Source organism: Primulina eburnea, chromosome 3 (assembly GCF_022965805.1).
Source record: "Primulina eburnea isolate SZY01 chromosome 3, ASM2296580v1, whole genome shotgun sequence".
Taxonomy (NCBI): domain Eukaryota; kingdom Viridiplantae; phylum Streptophyta; class Magnoliopsida; order Lamiales; family Gesneriaceae; genus Primulina; species Primulina eburnea.
In genome coordinates, this window is record NC_133103.1 from 52,125,031 (window position 1) to 52,152,032 (window position 27,002).

At 34.0% G+C, this 27,002-nt stretch overlaps 2 protein-coding genes across 7 annotated transcripts; one reads left to right on the top strand and one right to left on the bottom strand.

Annotated features, from left to right (window-relative positions):
- The first annotated feature begins 701 nt into the window (after positions 1–701).
- Positions 702–8,435, top strand: LOC140827888 (protein argonaute 10-like). 6 transcript variants are annotated; one of them, XM_073190827.1, is made up of 23 exons: positions 702–985; positions 1,074–1,115; positions 2,173–2,819; positions 3,124–3,332; positions 3,599–3,748; positions 3,849–3,982; positions 4,079–4,188; positions 4,275–4,381; positions 4,858–4,996; positions 5,078–5,194; positions 5,321–5,428; positions 5,518–5,589; positions 5,680–5,802; positions 5,893–6,052; positions 6,129–6,250; positions 6,329–6,466; positions 6,572–6,699; positions 6,787–6,849; positions 7,281–7,344; positions 7,453–7,588; positions 7,675–7,748; positions 7,839–7,965; positions 8,103–8,435. In XM_073190827.1, exons 3-23 carry the CDS (start codon positions 2,322–2,324, stop codon positions 8,279–8,281), a joined length of 2,958 nt encoding a protein of 985 aa, XP_073046928.1. In that variant the 5' UTR covers positions 702–985; positions 1,074–1,115; positions 2,173–2,321; the 3' UTR covers positions 8,282–8,435. The 6 variants fall into 6 exon arrangements, with proteins under 6 accessions (XP_073046928.1, XP_073046923.1, XP_073046926.1 ...); XM_073190822.1 differs by having other exon boundaries at positions 704–985; positions 6,557–6,699; XM_073190825.1 differs by lacking the exon at positions 1,074–1,115 and having other exon boundaries at positions 704–985; positions 6,557–6,699.
- An 11,723-nt stretch (positions 8,436–20,158) lies between these two features.
- LOC140827889 (transmembrane emp24 domain-containing protein p24beta3-like) lies at positions 20,159–23,937 on the bottom strand. Its single transcript, XM_073190828.1, has 4 exons — positions 23,571–23,937; positions 21,750–21,936; positions 21,541–21,648; positions 20,159–20,489 (listed from the first exon to the last, which is right to left on the bottom strand). Exons 1-4 carry the CDS (start codon positions 23,793–23,795, stop codon positions 20,356–20,358), a joined length of 654 nt encoding a protein of 217 aa, XP_073046929.1. The 5' UTR covers positions 23,796–23,937; the 3' UTR covers positions 20,159–20,355.
- Positions 23,938–27,002: the final 3,065 nt, after the last annotated feature.

Below are 27,002 nucleotides of genomic sequence, written 5' to 3' on the forward strand. Positions count from 1 at the left end.
ACTTTTTATAACTAATAATATTATTTTTATTGTGAATATCGGTATGATTGATCTGTCTCAATCTTTTTTCAACCTATATATAACAACCTCATTTATCTAAAAATAAGATTACATTATTAAGTCTAGACATAAACCTCTATTGAGGTATTTGGATTTCAGGTGGCAGCGAAATCTTGTATGTTGTTTAATAAAAGAAAATTGTTAAATTAAATTTTAGTAGTGTATTTTTCATTTTTTTTTGACAATTTTAACTTTTTTATTCGAGAGTTTTGATATGAAATCCCACACATTAGCATAATGTTAACATCAAGTAAACACAACACATGGATCACTAATTTTGCCAAAAAAACAAAGATAATACTAAATTAAATAAAATAAAAAATTAATTTAAAAATATAATTTTCCAAAACACATAAATATACATGGCAAAAACTTATGTGAGACGGTCTCACGAGTCCTATTACTTTTTATTGTGAATATTGATAGGGTTGACCCGTTTAACAGATTAGGATCCGTGAGACAGTCTCACATGATACCCACTCGATATACATACACAATACCTATCTATACATGGATAGCAGTGTTTTCTGAAGAAAAAGCAAAAGGAGGAAGAGTAGTGGCTTCACATAAAGCCTTCTACACGTGATAAAGAAACACCAAAAGCACTTGCATGCGTGTATAAAAGATTCATTTTCATCATCATCATCTTCTTCACTATTTTCTTCCCCATTTCAAAACCCACACTTTTGCGCACTTCGAGTCCTCTCTCTTTCATTATATACGCAATCTAAACCCACTCCAAAGAAACCATCTTTTTTAACCCAACCTTTTCCCCGACTCTTTTCCACGCCTCCTTTAAAATTTTCCAGTTCTCATCTTTTTAAACCTGTCTATATTGTAATGATTAAAGCCCATTTCAGGTTTCAAAGCATTGATTCAAGAAAAAAGATCCAGTCTTTCATGGTGTCATCATTGCCCAACGTTGGTGAGTCCAAGTTTTTGAAAAATTTTGAGCTCTTTTAATTGTTTCTTGTATCCAATCTTTGCTCTATGAGGCGTCATTTTCTGTGAAGCAATGCTGTTTGGTTTCATCTTCTTGGGATGTTGATTTCTCGGTGAGTTTTTCAACGTTTATTCCTTTTAATTCAATGGTTTTGTGTATATGCGCTACTAGCTGTTGCTTTTGGTTGCTTTTTTGTTGCTTTCTAGGTGTATTTTATTTTATTCTCTTTCTTGAGCAGTCATATTAGGTCCTCACATTTATTTATGCTTGTGTTGGATAACACACATAAACACTAGCGTACAAATATGTGGCTGTATGTATATGCCTGTATCTATATATGTTTTGTGTCATTACTATCTTGGATTTATTCACATTTCTCTGTTTTGCTGCTGGAAGTCTTGGTTTTGGTTAGGGGACAAGATGAAGGATGGTTTTGTCTTCTGGGTATTTCCACTATTTGATTAGATTTCATTCTAGTTATCTAATTTGAATATTATTTCTATATATGTGCACATGTGCATCATTTTTTTAAAGATTTTAAATGCTTCTTCTCTTCTTGAACGCATATATTGGTTTCAAAACGGAAGATTCGAAGAGGGTTTCGGTTTCTTGGTAGTGTTTGCTTTTGTCTCCGCATGTACGTAGTTTTGCTCAGTCCAAGCTTAAATCTCCAACACTGTGAATAGTGGGGTTTTAAATTAATTTTGAAGTTATTTTCTCAATTTATAGCGTTCATGAACGGGTCTCTCTCTCTCTTTTTTTTTTCAAACTGTGAGCACTATGTTTTTTTTTAAAAGTTCACCTTCTCTTGTGAAGGCTGTACAATTAGTAAAGGTCAAGAAATTTATTTTAAATTTACAGTTTCTTTTGCTGCAAAAACTATTACTGCTGATTTGTCTTCCCGGTGGAGTTTATTTTTAGGTGGTTGTTGAAACATATGTGAGCTATTTTGGTCCTTTGAAATTGCAGTGAAATGGAAACCCCTGTAGTCTGCATTAAAGATCTGAATTTTTTAATGCCTGCCCTTTTGCTTTTGCGTGTGAAATCTTGATGCGTTATTATATATTTTTTTACCATTTTTGCATACGCTTTTCATTTTGGGTCATCCTGCTGACATGCCTCCTTTTCTACTTCTTTTTCTTAATTTTTTGCTATTTATTTATGCACAGGGAATCTACAATCCTTGAAGGCCTATAAGCAAGGAGAATAAGTGGAAATTGCTTGCTTTTTGGTCAAGAATATCAATTTCAAACAGACAGATTATTGCGCTCTTTACACATTAAATCGAGAAGTAAAATCCCACCTCACCACCTCAATCATGCCTATGAGGCAAATGAAAGAAAATTCAGAACAACATTTGGTTATCAAGCCATTACAGAACACTATGAACTCAGTTCAGAAGAACCCAAAGACAATTCAAAATGGTAAACCACCGCCACCTACTCAAGAATCCCAAAACACTAAGCCTCAAAACCAGTCATCCCCAGTATCAAGAAATCGAGGTCGGAGAAGGGGAAGAGGTGGCAGGAAATCGGACCAAGGTGACGCCTTTATGCCGCCAAGTTCCAGGCCTTGCACTACCGCAAGTAAACCGGTTACCTCGGAGCCCGTTGGAGCCATCGTACCTGCTTTATTAAATGGATCATACCAGAACGGAGGTGTTAGCTTTTCTGAAATGGAGAATGGCTTTCCTTCTTCAAGCAAGTCATTGAATTTTGCATCCAGGCCAGGGTATGGTCAGCTAGGGACAAGATGCATTGTGAAGGCTAACCATTTCTTTGCTGAATTACCAAACAAGGACTTGAATCAGTATGATGTAAGAGTACTTTTTCATTATCATGGCCTTAAATTAGGCATGCTTGCAGGTTACATTGTTGTCATAAATGATGCACTTGAGAAGCTCTATGACACATTTGGGGCCCTTGGGGCTGACATTCATTATGCTTATGGATGTTTTCTTCATTTTTTTCTGATGTATCTTTGCTGGTATAATTGAGTAGTTCTGTAAGTCCATATGTCCCTTGATTATGTGGCATTAAGGAGTCTTACACGTGGGACATCTGTATCTTCTTGTTTCTTGTTTTTTGTGTACTTTTAATTGTCTGGTGTTTCGCTTACAGGTAACCATTACCCCTGAAGTAGCATCAAGAACGGTGAATCGGGCTATTATAGCAGAACTAGTGAAATTGCACAAAGAATCTGATCTGGGGATGAGATTACCTGCATATGATGGAAGAAAGAGTTTGTACACGGCTGGTGAGCTCCCTTTTGTTTGGAAGGAGTTCACTATTAAGCTTATCGATGAGGAGGACAATGTCAATGGTCCCAAGTAAGATTTCATTGCTATCAGCATATCACCGACTAACGATTGACTCAGCAAGAGCTAGACTTCGCCTCACAAAAAATAAAGAATTTCTGAAAATGCTAGTTTACCCCCTCCCAAATCTATTATAAGTCCTCCCCTCGATTGAGAATGTCTTTTGAGGATTGTGTTGGTTTTAGTTGTAATTCATCTCAAGTGATTGTATATGTTAGAAAGTTTGCAGTTGTATGTTACAATAGTAACTCTTAAGTTTTGTTTCAAAAAATTTCCAGGAGAGTGAGGGAATACAAAGTAGCGATCAAGTTTGTTGCTCGGGCAAACTTACATCATTTGGGTCAATTTCTTGCGGGTAAGCGAGCAGAGGGTCCCAAGGAAGCACTTCAAATTCTGGATATTGTACTGAGAGAGCTTTCAATGAAAAAGTAAGAAAAAAACACTTCTTAATGAGTTTGATCCTATCGATAGTACTTACTGATGTTTTCTTAAATAGAAAAACTAAGTTTAACACGCTCTTGCAAATAGGTACTGCCCTGTTGGGAGATCATTCTTTTCTCCTGCTATCCGGAAACCACAACGTATTGGTGATGGGTTAGAGGCATGGTGCGGATTCTACCAGAGTATAAGGCCTACGCAGATGGGCTTGTCGCTGAACATTGGTAATTGATTATCATTTTTAATGTTACTTGGAAATGTCGCAAACACAAATGCTGTGATATATATTCTAACTGAAATATTCCTTTCACGGACTGTAGATATTGCTTCTGCTGCATTTATTGAGGCTCTTCCGGTGATGGAGTTTGTTGCCCAACTTCTGGGGAAAGATGTGTTGTCAAGGCCATTGTCTGATTCTGATCGTGTCAAGGTACATGCTCATTTTATGTGACATAGATTAGAATCAGTTATTCATCTGATTTTCATGTAAATATGATGACCCATAATTTTATCCAGGTTAAGAAGGCTCTTAGAGGAGTGAAAGTTGAAGTTACTCACCGGGGTAATGTACGGAGAAAATATCGCGTCTCTGGCATAACAACTCAACCCACTCGAGAACTAGTGTAAGATATCTGTGCAAATGAATTACTAGATTCATAAATTTTGATATCTTCAAGTAAAGTTTCTTTTCTGTAGGCATCAGTTTGAAAGAAAGATTATAACATAAAAAGTAAACCTTGAACAATAGTTGTGTCAATAAATTTAGCCTATAGGAGGAGTTCACACTGCTTTTTGGAGAGACATTAAAGATGTCCTTACCATTTGGTGAGTTGCAACACACTTACTGTACAAGTATATATGTCATCAAACATTAGAACACAATCTAGTCCTGTGGTACAATGAATAGTCTTTAAACACAATATAGTCCTGTGGTACAATGAATAATCTTTAACGCCGACTGCTTTACTAGAAATCTTGTATGATTTTAGCTACCCTAATTTCGTTACTGTTACTTCGACTTAAATGTTTGTTGAAGTACTCTTAAACGGAAAGGTGAACAAACAATTGGAAGTAATCTAGCCATTCTATTTGGTTTTAGATTTCCTGTGGATGACAACTCAACCATGAAGTCTGTTGTTGAATATTTTCAAGAAATGTATGGTTTCACAATTCAGCACACTCATCTGCCTTGCCTTCAAGTGGGAAACCAGAAGAAGGCCAACTACTTACCGATGGAGGTCAGAATGGGCTAGTAGCAAGTATATTTCGGTTTTAGTCTGTATGACGATTTTTAAAGTGTTCATCGCTATTCTCTCTAGGCATGTAAAATTGTCGAGGGGCAACGATACACAAAAAGGTTGAGTGAAAAACAAATTACCTCTCTTCTAAAGGTTACGTGTCAGAGGCCAAGGGATAGAGAGAATGATATTCTACAGGTATTCCACGTTAAGAGTATCCACCCCATGTAACTTTCATTTTTTATTTATGGGATTCAATTTTTATCTATGTCTTATGAAAGTTTTGATTAAACCCGATTTCTTGTCTATGATCTTCAAATTCAGACTGTTCAACACAATGGTTATGATCAAGATCCTTATGCAAAGGAGTTTGGAATTAATATAAGTGAAAAATTAGCTTCTGTGGAAGCAAGAGTTCTCCCTGCTCCCTGGGTAAGTACAGTTGCCATTTCATGAAACGTATTTATTTTCCGTAATGTGCTTGATTTTGTCACTCACATTGTTGAGAATTTTATATGCAGCTGAAATACCACGAGACAGGGAAGGAAAAGGATTGTCTACCACAAGTTGGGCAGTGGAACATGATGAACAAGGTTCTAACATTTTTAATGTTAATTTTTTTGTTCCTTGATCATAAAATGCTAGGCTCACACATAATCATGTACATGGATTTGATATCGCAGAAAATGATCAACGGCATGACTGTTAACCGTTGGGCATGCATTAACTTTTCAAGAAGTGTCCAAGATAGTGTTGCTCGTGGATTTTGTAATGAGCTGGCTCAAATGTGTCAAGTATCTGGCATGGTAGATTTCCTTTCATTTTGCAGTTCATCTTTTTTCCTGACATCCCTGTTAAAATACGTTACAAAAAAAATTTTGATCTTATCTTTACAGGAATTTAATCCAGAACCCATTATTCCAGTCTACACAGCACGTCCCGATCAAGTGGAGAAAGCGTTGAAGCACGTATATCACTCATGCATGAACAAATTAAAAGGGAAAGAATTAGAGCTTCTGCTAGCTATTTTACCAGACAATAATGGGTCATTATACGGTATGCCATGTTTGAGATGCAGATTTTTTTTAGAATATTGACAATACGTTACATCCATGCATGTCTCTGGTGATAGGTGATTTAAAGAGAATATGCGAAACCGATCTTGGTTTGATATCCCAGTGCTGCCTTACGAAACACGTCTTCAAGATCAATAAACAATATTTGGCTAATGTGTCCTTGAAAATAAATGTGAAGGTACGATCACTTGTTGGAACAGCACACCATAGGGCTTAATGTTTCACAAGTTTTTTGAATTGTTTTTCTGTTGAATAGATGGGTGGGAGAAATACCGTACTCTTGGATGCCATAAGCTGCAGAATACCGTTGGTGAGTGATATTCCTACAATCATATTTGGAGCAGATGTGACACATCCTGAAAATGGAGAGGAGTCGAGTCCATCTATTGCTGCGGTATAGCTGATAACCTGAAATAAACTTTTTTGGCATATCAATTGTTTTGTATATGAAATCAAGATTGCCAAAATATGTTTTTAAATATAGGTTGTAGCTTCTCAGGATTGGCCTGAGGTTACGAAATATGCGGGATTGGTTTGTGCGCAAGCTCACAGACAAGAGTTGATTCAAGATTTATACAAGACTTGGCATGATCCTGTTCGAGGGACAGTTAGTGGTGGCATGATCAGGTTCATTGCTTAAATAGCTAAAAGTCGATGTGTTTTATACGGATATGCATGGTGAATGATCTATATAATCTTCTTTCTCTTCTGCAGGGATCTTTTGGTTTCTTTCAGAAAGGCAACTGGGCAAAAGCCACAGCGGATAATATTTTACAGGTCGATATACTGTTTTTGTTAGAAATAATAAATGAATAATTGAGAGAGAAAAAAAGACGATGAAGAAAATTTTATGCAAAAATACTTCTCAAATCATAAAAAGGAACAACCTTGATCACACGGATTATACATTTTTCTTTCTTATGAATGGTCTGTTATACAAGAGAGACTATTTAGTATTTACAGTGCATTCGTGGTCTGCTGTAGCCTGTATGGTCCTTTTTGTTAGATTCATGGAAGTCCAATTTTCACTTTATGGCTATCAGAAATGAACAGCTGGCTTCTTAGCTGTTTGTACCACAATCGATCACAAACTGGAGGAAACTGATGAAACTGATGATGGATATGTGCGAATTAATGCGTTTTAAACTTTGAACACGATTGACAATTTTAACTATATATTATTCTAATCGGTAAAAGAAAACGAACAGGGATGGCGTAAGTGAAGGGCAATTTTATCAAGTGCTGTTGTTCGAGTTGGATGCAATTCGAAAGGTCAGTGAGGGTGTTTCTCCATATTAATCCCGCAACCTGGACTTGATGCATAAATTGGTGCTTCAATATTATGTTTAGAGCCACCAATCAGTAAGAATTTCCATGCAGGCATGCGCGTCACTGGAGCCAAACTACCAACCTCCAGTGACTTTTATCGTTGTTCAAAAACGACACCACACTAGACTGTTTGCTAACAATCATAGGGACAAGAGCAGCACTGACAAAAGTGGGAACATATTACCTGGTAACTACTAATCCTTCCTGTGCATAAACTTTTTTGAGTGATTTTTCGCACTCATGCATTTCTGATTAAATTAGTTTGTGTTTCAGGCACGGTGGTGGATTCTAAAATCTGTCATCCAACGGAGTTTGACTTTTACCTATGCAGCCATGCTGGAATACAGGTACACACCAAAGTAATGTTGCCTTGGTCTCTAACATCTTTCTGCGAGAGTAGAATTGTCAAGTCGAGTACACGATTCATTTACTTGCAGGGAACCAGCAGGCCAGCTCATTACCATGTGCTTTGGGACGAGAACAATTTCACGGCAGACGGAATTCAATCATTGACTAACAATCTCTGCTATACATATGCAAGATGCACACGTTCTGTCTCTGTTGGTAAGTAAAAACATCATCAAAGGGTTTCTTGAGAATACATACACATGCTACCAAAATCATGCATGTATATAGTTCGTTTTACACTAGTTTTATCTCAAGTGTCGACTATACATGTTATTTATCTGCAATTGCCACAGTTCCTCCTGCTTATTACGCACATTTGGCTGCATTTCGGGCAAGATTTTACATGGAACCTGATGCGCAAGACAATGTCAGTCAAGGTGGGAAGGGAGCACGTGGGGTAGTTGGAGAGTGTGGTGTTCGACCTTTACCGGCCCTGAAAGACAACGTAAAAAGAGTAATGTTTTATTGTTGAAATCGGGTTAGCCTCTTTTAATGATATATATGCGAAACCTGGCAGCATGGTTTTGAAGTTAGAATGAGGGATGTAGAGTTGTAGCAATGTGGCTGTATATGTATGATGTATTATGACCGATTCATGCAGATAGATGCGCATGGTTTTGAAATTAGACCAGTGATGTATATTAATGGTAGCATTAGTTTTCTTCAAAATATGGCGTGCAATGTGCATCATATTATCTCAGCCTGCATTCTTGAATGCCATTAATGTGATATCTTTGTCTCATATTTTAAAAATTAAAATTTTCGTAAAAGCGAGGACAAATACGAAGTAGTTACTATAGGGGTTCATTGTGCAGTCATGCATGCACGAGTCCGGACTCGCGGCGTGACAATTAAAATATACATGCACCTCTTTTACCTCTTTTAAGTAGGCGTTAAGGTCGATCTAAATAAGAAGCTATGGCTTGTTTGTTATTCAAGTTATTATTAGATAATTAAAAAAAGCATGTACATGAAAAAGAGGCTCAGAATATCTAATGAATGCTCGAGTTAAAACTAGTAGAGCATCAAGACAGCCAGAATCATCTCGAGGACTAAGCGATCGACCAATTGGTGAATACGCAGAGACAAGTAGCCGTATAGAGATCGGCCGAAACACGGTATACATGCTGTGTTTGCCGTGGCATGAATCATGGTTCGCCGGAACGGGAACGGTGACCGCCGTTCCAAAGTTCCAGGACAAATCTTTGAGTGTTATGTAGCGCTGTTCTTCGGCTTTTTAGCGGCGATGCGGAACGGAACGACCTTGTGGAACGTGAAATCCGAATTTTCAACTTTCACATGGACATGAATTTTGTTTTTGTTGATGGAGAAGAAGATGATTGAAGTCATGGTTGGACGAAACGGGAACAGAACGGCCAGAACACAAGCAACCTTGACGAGGTTCCGGGGTGTGTAGGTTGATGGCTTGTATCGCGTTTCATACACCGAAAACGGAGATTTAACGGCGGAACGGAACGGGACACGCGGAACGGCACGGAACCGAAAGGATTTGTACAGCTGCAACAAGAACAAAAATAGTATATTTAATTTTTGATATGTTTGAAAATATTTTAAAATATAATGACGATATATAGTTTCTTATTTACATCAAAAATCTATTTAAATGATATTTATTTTAATTTTCATATTTTTAAATATTTTTCAAAATTTTTAATTTTAATATATTTATAATATTTTTTTAAAATATCCGTTCCACGACAGTTCCGCGAAATTCCACTGTAACTGGAACGGTAGCATCCGTTCCGATCTCTGCAACCGCGACAGCGAACCATGGGCATGATAGGAAATCTTCTTGCTAGCCTTGGCAGATTTGACGCATTATGCCTTTAATGAGGGGATGATTTTTCAAATCACTACTGCAAGTTCGCAACGACATAGATATTAATGTAAAGATTACCAAGTCTTAAAGTTATTTGCACGTATTCTATTATCTAAAACTTTTGTAGTTCGAGTGAAAAATGATAAAAATAAAAAAATCCAAGTTATTGGATGTAATCTAAATATTAACAAATTATATGACTAAAACCTAAATAAATCATTTTTACACGGTTAAAATTGCAATTTGCCACATATATATATTTTTTATATGCTGCACACTCATCGTACGTGTATACTTATATGAACATCGATGAGCTGACACTCACTTATTGAATGTGTAATTTTTCTATTTGATGAATGCAACTTGATCCGTGCTCATATAAGTTTCGTCGAAAATAATAATTTCCTGAAAAAAATTTGAATTTCGACTCTCTTCCATACGATACTCAAGCTGTATTGTAATGAGTGTTTCTTGGTATGAGATTCATGCAAAGCATTAAGAGCGAGGGTAGTTGCAACAATCTCACATATTTATATAAATCGGAAAGTCGACTTGATTCATATTTAAACTGAAAAATAACAGTTTTAACATTAAAAATAATACTTTTCACTTAAATCATATATTTCAGAATATACTTTTGGAATAAAAAGTCATATATTTCATAATATTTGTTTGAGTAAAAAGTGATACTTTTCTCTAATAATTTTTCATGACATAACTAATCCAACATATTTTTTTGTATTGAAATATAATATTTAAACATAAAAAATAATAATTTTTATGCATTGAAGATCTGTCTTACAAAATTAAATCATTTGACGATCTCACCATAATTTGTTGTACTAGTAGTTTGGGGAGGGGAAAAATAAATTGCTAACAAAATTTGTAAGTTACTCTAACAGAGTATATATTCCCATGATACATGCCATAACATCTGTGTCATATTACCAAAAAAAATGGGTGGATGTCACTTCATGGTAAGATTCCATTCCTGAAATTAAATGTAACAAACCTAGAAAATAGTGAGGGTGACAAGTAATGGTTCAGAAATAGCAAGGGAGTAAACTTATACAATTTGAGGGGATTCTATTTATTTGATATCCATTTTTCTTAATTATAATTAATAAAAATTAATAATTTTATAATTTAGAGATCTATATAATTATTTTTAATATGATTGATACTGTAAAATAAATTTTATATAATTTTAAAAATAATATAATTTTATTCAGTATCTATTTCAGTTATTTCAAATAATAATAAACTAATTCTTGACTGTTTCTCCAACAACATACTTGTTTCCAATTTCAATTTCCAACCAAACAACTTTGAAAAAACAACTTTAACACTACAAAAAAATGGTTGGCTTAGCGACGGGTATAGAATAAACCGTCTCTATATAGCGATGGTTTTTGCACACAAAAACGTCGCCTAGTAAAGATAACGACGGTTTATCAAAACACCGTCGCTAAATTTGCGACTGTTCGAACAAGCCCATCGCCAAAATAAAAAAAACATAAATTATAAACAACTGAAAAGTGATAATAAATCAATAAATCTTCCATCATGGAAAGGAATTCACAATTCACAAATGAAACGATTTTCTTTCTTAAATCTGTCACAAATGTTTATAATTTTTTAGCTTCAATCCTCCTGATAAAAATCTTTGATCGAAGAATCTGTTTAGCAAAAAATCGAAGGGAAAAAATTTATGGATTATTAATTTGTGGACAATTGCACAATAAAATCGACTTAATTTCCATCGCTACGCGCAGGCACTGGCTGGAAAATAAAATTAGTAAAATTTATTCTACATAAAATCGTTAATCGAGTACCATGAAATATTATGTGCTATACATTTTAGTACTTCTAGCATTCTCATATTTTTTTTAATAGACTCACTGTAGTAGTTTTTATTCGCCTGTTTGATACATAACAGACCATATTATAACCAAACAAGATATAAAACCAGAACCATGCAGTGCCAAAAGTCGACATAGAACATACGCATAAAAAAACGAAAGGAAAGATATCAAAAAAGAAAATGAGCATCAAAGTTTACTAAATTAAGCTAGGGTAAAAGCAGTAATTTCAACATTATGTTTATTCGCACAAATATTGGTAGAAAATGTGATGCATATATATCTATCTATCAAGATTCACAATAATTTGATAATAAATAAAAATGGTAAAAAATATGGTCTCAAGTTCATAATAAGCCATTAAAGAATTTTTCATATTTCCATTCGTAATTTCTCAAGAAAATATGGTATCCAATCCAATCTCGAGTTAATATGGTTAGGGTTTGTATTCACAAATTGAAAACTTTACCTATTTAGAGAAAAACTAGGCACAGAGGGCACAACTCTCATCAAAACCGAACCGATGGGACGAATTTCAAAACACCCTATAGAAAATGAAATAGTACTCAAAATCATCGAACCGAATCGAACCGAAATATTAGATATAACGGTTTGTTTGGCCTTTCCAGTTTTAAAAAATAACCAAAACCAATCCGAACTAATTAATGTTTCTTGGTAGAAAATGTGGTAGTATAAGATATCCAAGATAGAATGGGCGATGTGAGTTAAGACAGGGTGGGGTACGTTGTTAGCATCACTTGTCGAATGAATCCAAAAAGAAAGGATGGACGAAGATGCCTAGGTTTGCTGTTATCTCCACATCAGACAAATTTTAACTTGCGGCCATTGTTGTACAACTTTGCTACTTCTATACACATGAATCTCAAGTTTCTTCCATTAATTATCTGCAATTTTTATCAATCACGACTTATATACAAACATCCTTAAATGATTAAGTATACCAGAATCTTGAATATAAATTTAGGATTTAAAATCCGGCCACTGCAAACATCGAACAAATCTTTGTCCTAAAATTAGCAAAAAAACCCAATCCTAAAATCTAAGGGCATAACAAGTTTATAAAAGACCACAAGAAATTAAGTTAGGATATATCTCACATACCTTTCTGAAAATCAGAAACCCTTTATGATTTGGGCTGATGGGATATTAATTTCTCGAAATTTATTAGGGTTTCTTCGTGCAACAAGCTGGAAACATACCTTTCCAAATTAACATGAGAATTAAACTTAAGATGATTCAGGGTCACTCAACGTTTCTTGAAAACCATCACTAGGCTTGCGATTTACTCGTGCATCCGGTATCAGATGAAGCTACCACATGATCCAATCTTCCCTTGACAACAACGGAAAAAAGGAGAAGCTTAGATCATGCTGGCAGCTTCAGCGGACACCACTGCACGACAAACAAAAAAAGTTGAAAATTCTTCAGAATCAGGGCACATAGACCAGGAAAAAATAATGGGTTTTCTTCAACTTTTGAGAAAGGTTTTGCTGTATGGAGAAGAGTGCGGCCATATGGGGTTTAAATAGAGAATACGGTCGGATAAAAGATAAGAGAATTGGTGAAGGAAAAAGTTATGGAAATCATTTAGAAAATAGAACAAAAAGTAAATAGAGAGAAGATGTGGTCCCTATTTACAAAAAAATAATTGAAAAATGTCACGCCATCGCCTCCAGCATGCAGATTGCAGACAGGTTAGTGAGAGTTTCTATATTGTTTAAGAGCATTTATTGACTTTAGGGTTGGGAGAGGGTTGGTGGGGACCTTAATTTATATTTACATACATATATATATATATATATATATATGTATGTATGTATCACATTTATATATTATTGTAATTCGTCGGTAGGACGGAAATGTTAGAAGACGATCACATCCGTTTAGCTGAAAACTTTTGAAATTTTACTTTTTAAACATAAAAAAGTTAATTATATATATTATCCTATCCCTAGATTTCTTCTGTCAAACCATGTGTTTTACAAAAGATTAGTTAGGATTAGGGGAGCAAAGGTATTGGTTCTTGTTTTCATCATGTGGCTCATGTACTTTTATTTCAAGGCTAAGTTGTAGAAATTTTATGTGCAACATGCAGTGATGTAACAGTCGAAATGGGTGCGTCACAAAAACCATTATTTTTATTATCATTATCTTTGTTTTCGAGAAAATTTCAATTTTGATCATATATATTTGCAGTTTTGATCATTTGTAATTTGTATGATCAAATTTCAGATTCGTTCATATATATTTTAAGTTATGACAATTTTGGTTTTTTGTCCACATGAGAAAATTTCAATTTTTATCTTGTATATTCGCAGTTTTGACCATTTGTATGACAAATTTTAGATTCGTTCATATATATTTTAAGTTACGACAATTTTAGTTTTTTCCACAGGAGTGATGATGTGACGCTGCACACATCGACGTGCTATACAATGTCACATTAGCGTCACGTCAAAAAATGACTAAAATTGCACAGAAAACAAATATAGCAGAATAAGACTGAAATTTGACAATATAGAGGACCAAAATCGCAAAAGTCAAATATACAAAACTGTTTGGGCTAAAAATAATTAAATTATGAAGCCCATGTTAAATTAATACAAGCCCGATTAAATTGTATGGGCCCATCAAACTTAGCAGAGCAAGCCCAGTCCATTTAAACTGATCACGAGACGTTGAGTTGGAGAAAACATGGGAAAAATCGTGGGAGGATCGAGACAGATCGTGGAATGAGAAGCGGGGAAACATGGGTCATGGGGGAGTGGAAGAAACCATATCTCACAGTGAAGAAAAAGGTTCATCGGCTACACAAACACACAACTCAACTACTAACAAAATTCTACAAAAAAAAAGCTCTCTGCTTCAAGCACTTTCTTTTACGTTTTCTAGCAATTTACGTCTTCTCATTTTAAATTTCAGCAACAAATTATTATATTTTTCATGTCTTTGATGAATTCCTACAGTTTTGTAAATGCAAAATCATGTCAGGGGTTTATTTCCGTCACTTTCCAATAGTTTTCTTAATTTTGGCATCGCATATGTTTTAGGAGATTAGAACCAACGATCAAATTTAGAATTCACTGTCGTTTGATTTTAGAAGTTAGATTTTTATCGTTTTTACACAAAGCGGTGCACTTTCGCACCTGGCACGCCCGCAACACCAAATATTGTGCAAACAAAAACATAAAAGACAATTTTCCATTATCCTCCTAAAAAATAATACAAGGCTAAATTAGAGATGTATATGGACTGAAATTTGACATTATAAACGATTATAACCGCAAATGTGAAATATACAAAAACTAAAAAATAATTTTCCATTATCCTCCTAAAAAAAACAAAACCACGCTAAATTAGAGATGGATATGGAATTTACAAATTGATATCCAATAAACTATAATGTGAAAATTACATAATATATTCATTTTATGTCTCTTAGCTAGATCTGCGAAAAGGATGCAACAATAATGGATATATGGAATTTATATACCCATATATTTTTTGTTTATTATTATTATAAGAAACTTTTGCAATTCAAAATCAGCTCCATGGTAAATTTTTCTGCTTGTCAAAAAAAAAAATAATAGAAAAAAGAAATTAGCGGTTTATAGAGGAAATAATCGCTCCTTTAATCGAAAAAATTCTTAAAATATAAATTTATCTCACTTTCTTTTTATGTTTAGATATATGTTTTAATAGGACGCTAAATAGAATTATAGTCGTTACGTTCATATCGAACTTCCTGATCTTGCCTCTGTTAAAAGGCATCTAAGAAGGTGCCAAGATCAATAATATGCAAGAAAGGAACTTGTAGCAAGAGGGGACCATAGTTTTTCAAGGGCAAATTTGTTTACAAGTGATGCATAGCAAGATTCACACACAAGAGGAAATCAAGAAGCATCTCATCAAAACCAACATATATTTTTTTAGGTTAAATATCACTATCTATGTGTTTCTCTTATTAATAATACAAAAGTGACGTGCATTTATGCCATTCCCTTTCGAGATCTTTTCTTCGTTTAGTTCCATCGATATTTAATTGCCATTTCCGTGACACATAATTATCCAAACATCGTCTAATTGGTGGCCAGCTATCTACATTGTAGGGATATCAATCGCATACTTTTTTTTAAGAAAAAAGTGACACCGGTGAGATTCGAGTATGTGCCAAACTTATGTATGTTATGAAAAGCTAGTATATATGTGAATATATCGAGCCGATTTGAGTAGCATATGACGATGATATAAGAGAAATTTGCAATTTTTTTATATCGGTCTCTTTGTGTTTTTTTATTTTTTATGTTATCATATTTAAGTATTAGTTCTATATCTTTCAATTTTTGACAATTCATTCATTTTTTACTGGAGTTTTAACGTGACACTGTACACCTCAGAGTCATATATGAGAAAAATAACTAAAATTATAAAAACATCGCAGTATAGCTAAATTATGACAATATAAACATCTACATTTTGCAATATGTATAAATGAACAAAATTATATTTTCTCCTTAATATAAATGACTCTGAGAGCGTTAAAAATCCCCAATTTTTTTAGAGTGGGTCTCATGTGAGACCGTCTCACGGATCTTAATATGTGAGACGGGTCAACCCTAACCATATTCACAATAAAAAGTAATACTCTGAGCTTAAAAAGTAATACTTTTTCATGGATGACCCAAATAAGAGATCCGTCTCACAAATACAACCCGTAAGACCGTCTCACACAAGTTTTTGCCAATTTTTTAATATGTTTATTGATGTTTTATAAAAATATTTAAAACTAAAGATGAATATAATATTTTATTTACTTCGGAATGTTAAATGCATGCTTGCCGTTCAATATCCCAAGTGCTTAATTTGATTAGTGTTGTAAAAATTGATACACAATGGAAATTCAAACATTCTGGGTTCTTCGTTAACGAGGTGTGATCATATGTTGTTTTCGAAACAATTTGTGTTTAAACTGCATGTAAGAGTCGAGGATTATATCCCATGATTTAATTTACAATAAAAATATAAGGCGTTGGACTCATAAATCCATCCAATTACCATATCGTAATACAGAAAAATTAATTATATCGATATTAATAATTAGAAAGAGCTTGACGAGCTCGGTATCATGAGATCATATCACAAAAGCTCAAAATACGAGCTTTTCCAAAGTGAAACTTGTGGAAAATGGAAGTACTACTTTTTTTTTAATGTGAGTTTAACCCACTATTATAATCCTCGGTACTTATTCACAAAGTTCCATGATATAAATTGACTAAGAATTTAATTAGGGCTTTGTTATTTGCACTCATTTTTTTTTTTTTAAATTTGTACTCCACTTTTGTGAATAAATTTAATATATCAAGTGGAGTGAATATATAACACAAAATAGAACGTAAGCATCATCGACCTTTAATTAACCTATTTTTAGTACGTTTAGTGATCGATCGAGTTTCAATGGTTCAGATATACCATAATCGTAGAATCGCAAGTCTCTGTGATTTTTGAACTGATGATATCTACAAGAACTTCATGCAATATGGCCATTCTCCATCGTATATAGATCTCGAAACGATCTTGGTATTAATTGTCGCGACTTCGATATGAATTCATTAATTTCTCTAAACTTGCAAAAGATTTCTGGGATATATTCCATTCACTTGATATAACATATAAGGCATCCACGTACATATATGAAAGTGGCGAATTCTCAACCACCATGCTCGAATTCCTACTAAATCAGAAATATATAGCAGTATCAAGTAGCATATATTATAATCTTACTCACTTTAATATAAAATTTTAAAATAAAAACGAAGGATATTACATTACAAGAAAATCTTGGAGGGTTATAAATCAATGTACTTCTCCTTCCTTCCTTCGGTTCCATGCCTGAAAAGGACATTTCAAGTAGCAAATTTACAAACCCTAAAACCTAGCTAGAGTGGTCCGTCCTCTGCACCGCAGTTATAATTCTGTGATAGCATGCATTATTCACTGTGTGTTGTTAAAACTGCAGGAATAGCTAGCTAGTACGTACTCCAGATGAAGAATATATATATTTATATATATATATATATATATATATATATATATATAAATGGCTTCTGTCAAATCATATTTATGCCTTCTGGAGAAAAGACAACAACACAAGATGATACATCAGAAAGTATGGGATGTGGATATATGGTTGCAGATTAAAAAATTTCAGGCCATTTCTTGAATTAATTCAATTTCATTTAAGAATCTAAGAGAGATCATTATTCCCAACTCAAACAATTTATTATCCAGCAAAGAGTAGGAAAATCAAGACAATCAGCTATGATTTAAAAAGTTCATTAATTGTCTTACTGTTAGAACTAGAAAAATGTTGAAGTACAAATCTTTATTTATTCTTCGCCGGTTTCAACATGACATTAAAAGTCATAAGATCATATATTTATGTTCAAGATCACTTTTGGATGGTCTTTGTTGTCTAGTGTCGAAACAAGATAAATACTTGTATGAAATGAGTATCGATTTTATATAAATATCCCACTCAAGCTGATGAGAGTACTTTAGATGCTTGAAAATAGCTTGCACCTAAATTTGAGTCGAGCTCGGATCAATGTCTATGATTTGAATACTTGTCGAGTGTCCGAGTTCGATAAAATAAATATATTTTTAAAATTATTATTAAATTATTCATGTATCTTTAATTTTATTATTGGTTACAGACGTGACAATATTTTTTTTAAAAAAAAAATATTTTTTGAGCATAAAAGACCCTGCCTGAGTTCGAGTTGGGTGCTACTTGAGCTTTGAGCTCATTTGCTCCTTTATCACTGTTTCAAAATTATAACAGCTGCTGATGTTTGTTGTGATATATAATTTTATATTGAACCACCACTTTTGAGTTCCATCATTTTTGTTTTCAATATACTAAACTCGATGAAGACGAAGCAACTAAGATATTAGTTTGACATGAATTAATAGCATAACGTAAGTAGTTCACATGTAATTCGTCGTTATTAACTATAATTTTTGGTAAAGTGATAAACGCTCGGTCCTGTAATTGGTATCTGAGCCAATGTCACTGGTTCAGTTTCCATTGATCGTAAGGAGTGCTAGAGACTGTTGGGTGCAATAATTTTCCTTACTGGGGATAGATTAATCGAAACATAGTGCTTGAGCTGATGTACGATTTAAAAGATTTGATTTGTACTATTATCACTAATTATAATTTTGATAAAACTACAAATGTTCGATTCAATAATATATATCCACGAAAATATTTCACAATTTTTTACTAAAATTTTGAGGCGTTTTAACAAAGATACCTGATACCCCATAAATGGGCCTCTCAAGATCAGGCCCAAACCCTCGGACCATCTCTAGTCCAGATAGAAGGCCCACGACAGACCCAAATATTCTCTTATACATAACAGCTCTGAGCGTCCAATTCATGAATTCAATATATTGTTTTTCAACATCATCTTTAGCTGTTCTCTTCTTATATCATCAGTAATTTCATGTTCAAGATAAACTCGAAACCTACGTCTGGACTAATATCACTTACTAGAATTGGACCCTACATAATATCAATACCTATTTTGTTTTAACACGGCAAAGAGTTGGTAGCTGTAAGACTAATATTTAGCATGTAAGGCTTGGAGTACTTGTTTTGTAGGCTAGCTATGCATGAAGGTACAATTTCATCAATCTTGTGGTCAATTAGCCTCAAGTCCCTACTAAATTATAAGGATTTCACAATAACTGTTGCAAAATCTTTTGATTCCGACAACATCGGACCCAAGATTAATCAAGGACGAGGACGATTTTTTATAGTGATAACTAAAATTGATGATGCAATCACATTTCAATTTCAAATGCAATAATTTTACTTCATGTGCATATTAATTTGGTTTATTCGTTTGACTCCATACATAATTTCAAATATTACTGATTTTTTGTTGATAATGTATATGCCACACATGACATTAGAGATGTAATAATATTAAATTGTTTTCTATTTGAGAACATTCATAATTCATTGTATAAATTAAAGGGACAATAATATTTTTTATTGTGAATTTTTTTTTTTCATTTTGAACTTGCATGGTTTCAACATTTTTAGGTTTTTTTTCATCAGATGATGATGATGTGACGCAAAAAAAATATTTATGTGATACAAGAAAATAGATTTTATTCCATTACCTTTCATTTTTTTTAATCTTATTTATTATCTTTTTCTCCAAAGTGCTATCTTGCAAATATAAAAAAATATGCAAATTATGTTGCCAAGATATTACTTTTGTGTACATAAATCATTAATTGCGTGATTCGTGAAACAAAACGTTGGAGTATTTGGCCTTTCAAGAAAAAAAAATAAATAAAAACTTGTGTAAAACAATTTCACGAGTTGTATTTTGTAAGATGTATCTCTTATTTGAATCATCCATGAAAAAATATTCGTGAGACCGTCTCACAAAAGACTTACTCAAAAAACTATTACCGATTATTTATAAGCAGAAGTAATTCAAGAATCATACTTCAAACAAAAAAAATGATTAAATAACTTAAAAAGCTTTGGGAAAAAAATAACCATCCTCGATCTCTCTCTCACCTAATAAATTAAAAGAAGCACCGATATAATTCAAACTCCTCTAAGCTAAATACAGTTCGAGCCAACAAATTTACTTTACGATTCTGAGGAAAAAGAGCAGCTAACACCAAAATAGAGAGTATATTTTATCCGAGCCACATTTTCACGTAAACTATTTCAGAAGCACGAGAGCAGCCCTCGAAGGAAAGCAGGATAAATTCTCGGCCAGCACAGTATGTTGATCAAACACGATTGTATGCAACTGTTTTACCGAACAAGCGACGTATATACACAACTTGGAGTGAACTTGCAAGAGCCAGCATAATGTATTCTCCGACTGTGTAAAATATAACACGCTTTCTTGTGCTCTCATTTGCTGCACCACCAACATGCATAGAAAATACATAATTTTAAGCTAAAAGATAGACAAACTGAGAAAAGGAATATTCATATCCTGGAATTGATATGGATCAAACAAATGTTAATCTTTTACAAGTATTGTCAGATAACAATATACCAACCATGTAAAAAAAAAACAATGCCCGGGGATTTCGGACGTTTATGGTTTCAAATAACTATTCACCAAACGATGAGGTACAGCAAACATAGAGAACAATTCAACAATAAATTTCATCCAGTTCATTGGATTATCAAGTCTTTGTCATGTATTAATATTATAACCCCAATGCTATGGGTGTGTTTGATGGGGGTTAAAGCAATCCACAATGGCACAACATTTCCACTCATCTACTTTTTCTCAAATGTTTTCATCTGCTTATAATTCATATTTCAGCCAACTATTCGAAGCACAACAAATACACAATTAGTCATTTTTATCTCTACATTTTTATGAATTATATTATTTTACTATTTCATATCATTTTTACACTATATCTCTTACTGCAAGTCATAAACTTTCAAATCCGTACACAAATATCAAATGTAATCTCTCAAATATTTTACTCAAACCTTTTGAGTTTTTGGTTTGAAGCCCCCCAACTAAATGCCACCTATACTGCTAAATTCAAGAATCCGTTTTTTCTAAAATGCTTATACAATTTATGTTTTTTATTGGTCTCACTATACGACATCTGATGGGGGAGGATATCACTGAGTTGTCTTGATCATGAATGTGGGTCCTGCAGACGCAGAAAATCAGTTGAGGGAGGGGAGGGGAGGCTTAGAGACATTTATCATTCAAAAGGGCCAAAAGGATTTTTTAAAAAATCACAGGCAAAATTTCAAATTTCTTAAAAGGAAGATGACCGGCCCCTCGTCTTCTACTGGGCCTTTCCCTGGTTCTACCCAACTAAGATTGCGAAGTACCGAATCCAGATAGCTATGCAACTATAGGATCATACAATCTTTATGCTGAGAATCACAAAGTCATAATAACTATCCAAAAGAGAACAAAAGAAGGTTCTTACTATGACGATGACGAGCCTCACGTGCTTTCAAGTACTTCTGCTCTGCTGTAACAGATTCCAGGGACTCCCTCAGTTCCGCAATCTTCACATTAATAGGGTCCAAATGCTCTGTAAAACGAACAAGAAGTAAAACCATTAATTAAGAAGAAATGGTAGCAATAGACAAATTTTGATTTTTATGATGGTGCGGTTCTAATATCGAGACAAACCATCCTTAGCGAGGTCATGTTCTGTGGGAATATGGCCAACATGAATGTAGAACGAGACTGACTCTGGTGTGGAATGAGGATTGTGGAAACAAAACTTGTACATTCCACTACTGGGGGCCTTAAACTCGAATTTGTCACCAGATTTTCCTTTCAAACTATTGACAACATTACCTGCGGGAGAAGTCACCTACATAGAGACGTCGATTGTACATATAAGCAATGATTCCAAGTGATAATTGGGGTTCATGCAGGTTGACTTCAAAAGGCAAAGAAAATATTTCGCAAACATGTCTCCAAAACCCAATTCAAGCTCCACCCTCAAATTATTTAATTCGAACAATGCTATTAAACAAGCAACTTGTGACTCTTCATCCCAATTTCAGATGCTATGATTTTTTGTTATCTAGTCTTTGTACCTAAAATTGTTTGTTGAAGATCATCTCAAATTTGAGTCCGAACTTAAGCAGAATGCTCAAAGGAACTAAATTTCACACTGAGTTCTGTACCATCCTTTTCCTGCTAAAATGCTCAGCTTGATAACATATTGCGTCAACCACAGTTACGACCACTTATACTACATCCAAAACATCAGCACCATAAACTATCAAACAAACAAATTATTGTGAAATGGGAACATGTTTCAATTGAAACAAGTTTTTTTTCCACTCGGGTAAACAATTTCAGGGAAGGCAAACATAGAGAGCCAAATATCATAAAAAAACTAAATTAATTATGCATAGAAATCTTCCATATGCAAAAATAAAAGTTACCATTCAAAAGCCAAATGCTAATTGGATGGTAAAAAGTCGTGTTGTTGGAGGCAAGGAAGATAATAAAAGACGCTGGTAGCTAACAGAAGGGAGCAGATGTTAAATGTCCTCCAAAGAACCAATAATCTCAAATATAAATATAAATGATAATAAGCAGCTAAACAATGATACAAGTTGAAGCCCATACATAAACAGCACGGTAACAATTATAAATATCATGCCATAAGCTTGCCAATGCGACAGACCAAAAAAATCTGAATAAAGTCAAAAAATTAAAATACACGGATAAACTTTCTGGTGATCTTTTCAAGAGAAAATCATTAGTTGGAACAAAATTAGAAATCCTTGTATTCTTCATTGAATAACTTAGCTGTTTCAAGTTCAAGTTGCCAAAGACTGTTACTTCTAGGAATGACTTCTGGATTTACGGAGAAAAACATCGGTAGGGAAAAAGCAGCACACCCACATTCCCAATTGAATGACTTATTGGCTCAACTGATGACATTAAGTTGCCGAAGTTGATCAATTCGTAATAGCTTTGTCTACATTTATTTTTGTGATACGACTTAACTTAACTGACACTAGACTTTGACAACGAAAGTAATTTTCTAACAATAACTGGATCATTCTAAAGAATTCTATTGACATTGAAACATAAATATAATATATGCACCAGCCCGAGAAAATAATAAGCCACACTTGATTTATTCATTTGTGTGTGTTAATTCTTTTTTACATAATCGTATAGTCTAAAAACACAAACCCCTGATCAAGCTAAATATGAACATATTCAACTAATTCGCTTTCCCAAAAAATTATAAATGGCAACCTAGCCTTTATGATAACTCAACAAACAAAATGCTTAAAGGGGAAAGATTTGAACTTTCTTACGCATTTGTACCCAATTTTCAAAAACTACACCATTAACACAACAAATCAACCTTAAAACAATTAAAATGCAGGAAAAGTCGATGCTTAATTTGCCAAGACATAAACCAACCAAAACCCACATAGAAATAAAGGGAATATAATACAAAAGTAGGCGTATTACAGTGAAGTCGATGCCAGGATGATCAGAGCCCCAAAAGATATCGTGATCTACAACAACGAAATTCCCCGAAACGGTGTCTCCTTCGTATAACACGTACTCGTACACGCATTCTAAGTCGTTTACGGTCACCGAAAGGGCCGATACAAGGTTCACCATAGCCAGAAACAGGAGCACCAACAAGGTGTAAACCACCCTGGCGCCCCGCAATCTTCGCCTACTCTCCATTAGAGATCCGATTTTCGGAGCCCCGAGTGTGAGTTCCGAGCGGGTTTTTGATGAAGCCGAAGACCTTTGATTCTTGGGTTTCTGCGTCTCGGAGAGTGGAGGAGATGGCAGACGACGGAATCTGTTCCGCAATTGATGTTAATGTTATTCACCAATTCGGCGTCGTTTTTATCACGTAAGCCTATATGACGTGTAGAAAGCTGATTGGATAGTGAGACGAGGCATATAGGTGACAGGGCAGACGATGTTCCAGTAATTATAATTATTTTTAATAATCTTGATAAGAAAGATAACATTAAATAATAATAAATAAATAAATTATAGTCATAATCTTGAAAAGAAAGAAACAATAAATCATAAGAAATAAATTTATTATAATCATAAATAGTAATAAAGTTAAAAATGTTAAAATTTTAAAAATTAATTCAATCATAAACAACACTTAATTATAATAATTGAATAATGAATAATCTCATAACAACTATCATAAATAAAATAAAATATTTCTTTATTTTATGACTTCTGATCTTGAAGATATATGTGTATATATATTATCAATTCAAACAAATGTCACATATTAATACATTAATATATTTTAAAAAATTTAAAACATACATATAAACTCACGTATTAACATATATAAGGATTAAAAATGATTTAATTTTTTAAATAAATAAACTTATTTACTAATATAAATTTTATAAAAATATTTCAAATTGTATATGTTATCTATGTCAACTAGTTATAATTCAAAAAATAAAAATAAAAAATTGTATATTTTCTTTTTATGTATTAAAGACATTTTAATGATTGATTGTGAGAAAGAAAATGATTTGGTTTATATTTTTCTATAAATGATATTGTTTGACGATTATATGATTGTTGAACAATGCATGTGTCGACTAACCCCGGTTTCGGGACGTGACATATCATATTTTCAGTAGATAGCTATAATGGCGCTGACACTTTATGTCGTTCAATCCAAAAATGAGTATATGATTTCTTTGAACCATTACGAGGTAATGTGGTATTTCAGTTCAGATACAACATGTCATTCAGATAGAAATATAGAAATATCGATCTACTGCATGATGTGCACACTCTTGAATTCTTGATCAAATAAGATTTTTTCGAGTACCGAAGCACAAGTTAAATTTGAAATTGGAACTCCGATTAGTTGTTGCGGAATATATATCACTCTCTTGGGTTTTATGCAACGACACTAAATTGATTGTGACAAGACAAAAAAAACCATTTTCGGAAGGAATTTTTTTTATTGGAAGTGATGCAGGTCATCAGATGCTTATTCCAATGATGTCATTGACTCCTCTGGTCCAAGAATTTATTTTAAATTCGGACAAAGACAGTTTCCTTTGATTATGCCATACACAATGACAATAAACAAAAGTCAACATCGTTTGTCTCATGTAAGACTTCTTTTGAAGAAATCCATTCTTAGTAATGATCATCTTGCAGCATCAAGAGTTCAAATATTTTTGATATGTGAACGTGATATATAGCAGCAGAAAAAAACTTCAACAAATGTTAGTAATTAATTAATTATATAAAATGATATGACACATAATAGTAGATATTGAAAAAAGCGGTTTTCGAAAATTCTTGTAAATGTTCTCATAAAAACATCTATAATTTTATATATAACAAAACACATACATAATAGTCTCTACAATATATATGCTCATACAAGGGGTCCCCCTTTCAAATACTCGGTGTATGCCAATGCCACCAGCCCGACCATGGCAAGCCTCCCATTCCATAACTCTGCGTCGGATGACATCAATCCCCCAGGTTTTGATTTCGAATTCGCGCTTACCCCTTTAAACAATGGCACAAGAGATGCAAGGGAGAAGAGAACAGTCGTCCCGATGAACCACTTGAACCCCCCACTTTGTATTTGGGTGAAGATGTCCTGTCCTCTAGTTAGTTCCACTGCAATGGCTGTCACGAATCCGAGCATGGCTAGGCGGCCGTTGATCCTCTCTGCCGCAGGCCCGTCAAAGGCCATGATGTCCCTAGCATTTGTGCTCTCCTGCAGGAATAGTTCGAGACCCATTGTGAATATATAATAGTTACATTTTGCAACAGTAAGAAATATTAGTTGAACTTGAATTAACCTCAGGTTGCGGCGGTGAAGGAGGAGTGGCAAATACTTTAGGTGGAACTGGAACTGCTGCCTTTTCTTTTTCATCAGCAACATCACCACGATCCTGCATGTTAAATCAACAGTCGGTTGATATATATATCGTAAAATATATAACCCTTCGATCTGCATAATATTTGATAAACTTTATGTATTATATTTACCTCAGCCGTGCTTCGAACTCTAAACTTCAAATCCCTTTTAAAAAGCTGCACGCTTCTCAAAGGAACGAACTGGTTCAAGCCAACATTTCTCGAACTCAAACCTGCAGCTCCACAGATCACTTGCATTCCCATTGCTGCAGCTGCCATTATGTGTGATTGTTGGTGAAACTGTGAAAAGATAACTTAATCTTTGAGAATGAAAAGTTGTCAATGAGCACAAAATTCGTGTTTGGTTTGATTTATGGCGGAATATACTAAGTGGGTTTATTTATTTATAGTTGCGTTGGTGAGGCGAATTGTGGGAACTTTATGGGACACGTTTGATAGGTAAAATTAGTACAACATGGATTCACACAGCTGGCTTTCCTGTGATGGGTTCGATTAAATTAATTAAAACGAGAGTATTCGCAGACTTTGTTCGTATTTACGGCTACCGTACACATCTCTCTACGTGCCCTTCTTACGTAAATAGGTATGGAATACTTTTTAGGTACATGTATTTCATTTTCTAAAGACATTTAAATATTCCTCAAGGAGCCGACTTGTATTTCATGTGTCCGTTTCTATATCAAGATTACTTGAATGTCGCCGTGACATAGAGTCGAATCATATTCATTAACATTCATTTATCGATTCTTTAGAGAGCTTTCAAAGGTGCTCGGAGGCTCAAAATGAGTCGTCATTTCAGAAAATTTGCAGTATCAAAATGAGTAGAATCACACAAACGACCATTGTGTTCAGTGAAGTTGGTCTCTTTTTCTTTTTCCTTTATCGATTCTTTATAGAGCTTACAAAGGTGCTCGGGGGCTCGATAAATACGAGACCAATGTCCTGGAGTGCCGCATCTAAAACAAGAACTTTCAAATTGTTTTGAGTGAATTT

Bases quoted from the DNA above. Each gene is read 5' to 3' on its own strand.
- LOC140827888 (XM_073190822.1), top strand. From the start codon at position 2,322: ATGCCTATGAGGCAAATGAAAGAAAATTCAGAACAACATTTGGTTATC. The intron at 4,382-4,857 runs GTAAGATATCTG...ATTTGGTTTTAG, and splicing joins CAACCCACTCGAGAACTAGT to ATTTCCTGTGGATGACAACT. The intron at 5,590-5,679 runs GTTCTAACATTT...TTGATATCGCAG, and splicing joins AGTGGAACATGATGAACAAG to AAAATGATCAACGGCATGAC.
- LOC140827889 (XM_073190828.1), bottom strand. From the start codon at position 23,795: ATGGAGAGTAGGCGAAGATTGCGGGGCGCCAGGGTGGTTTACACCTTG. The intron at 21,937-23,570 runs GTAATACGCCTA...GTCTCTATGTAG, and splicing joins ATCCTGGCATCGACTTCACT to GTGACTTCTCCCGCAGGTAA. The intron at 21,649-21,749 runs GTTTGTCTCGAT...TTCGTTTTACAG, and splicing joins ACATGACCTCGCTAAGGATG to AGCATTTGGACCCTATTAAT.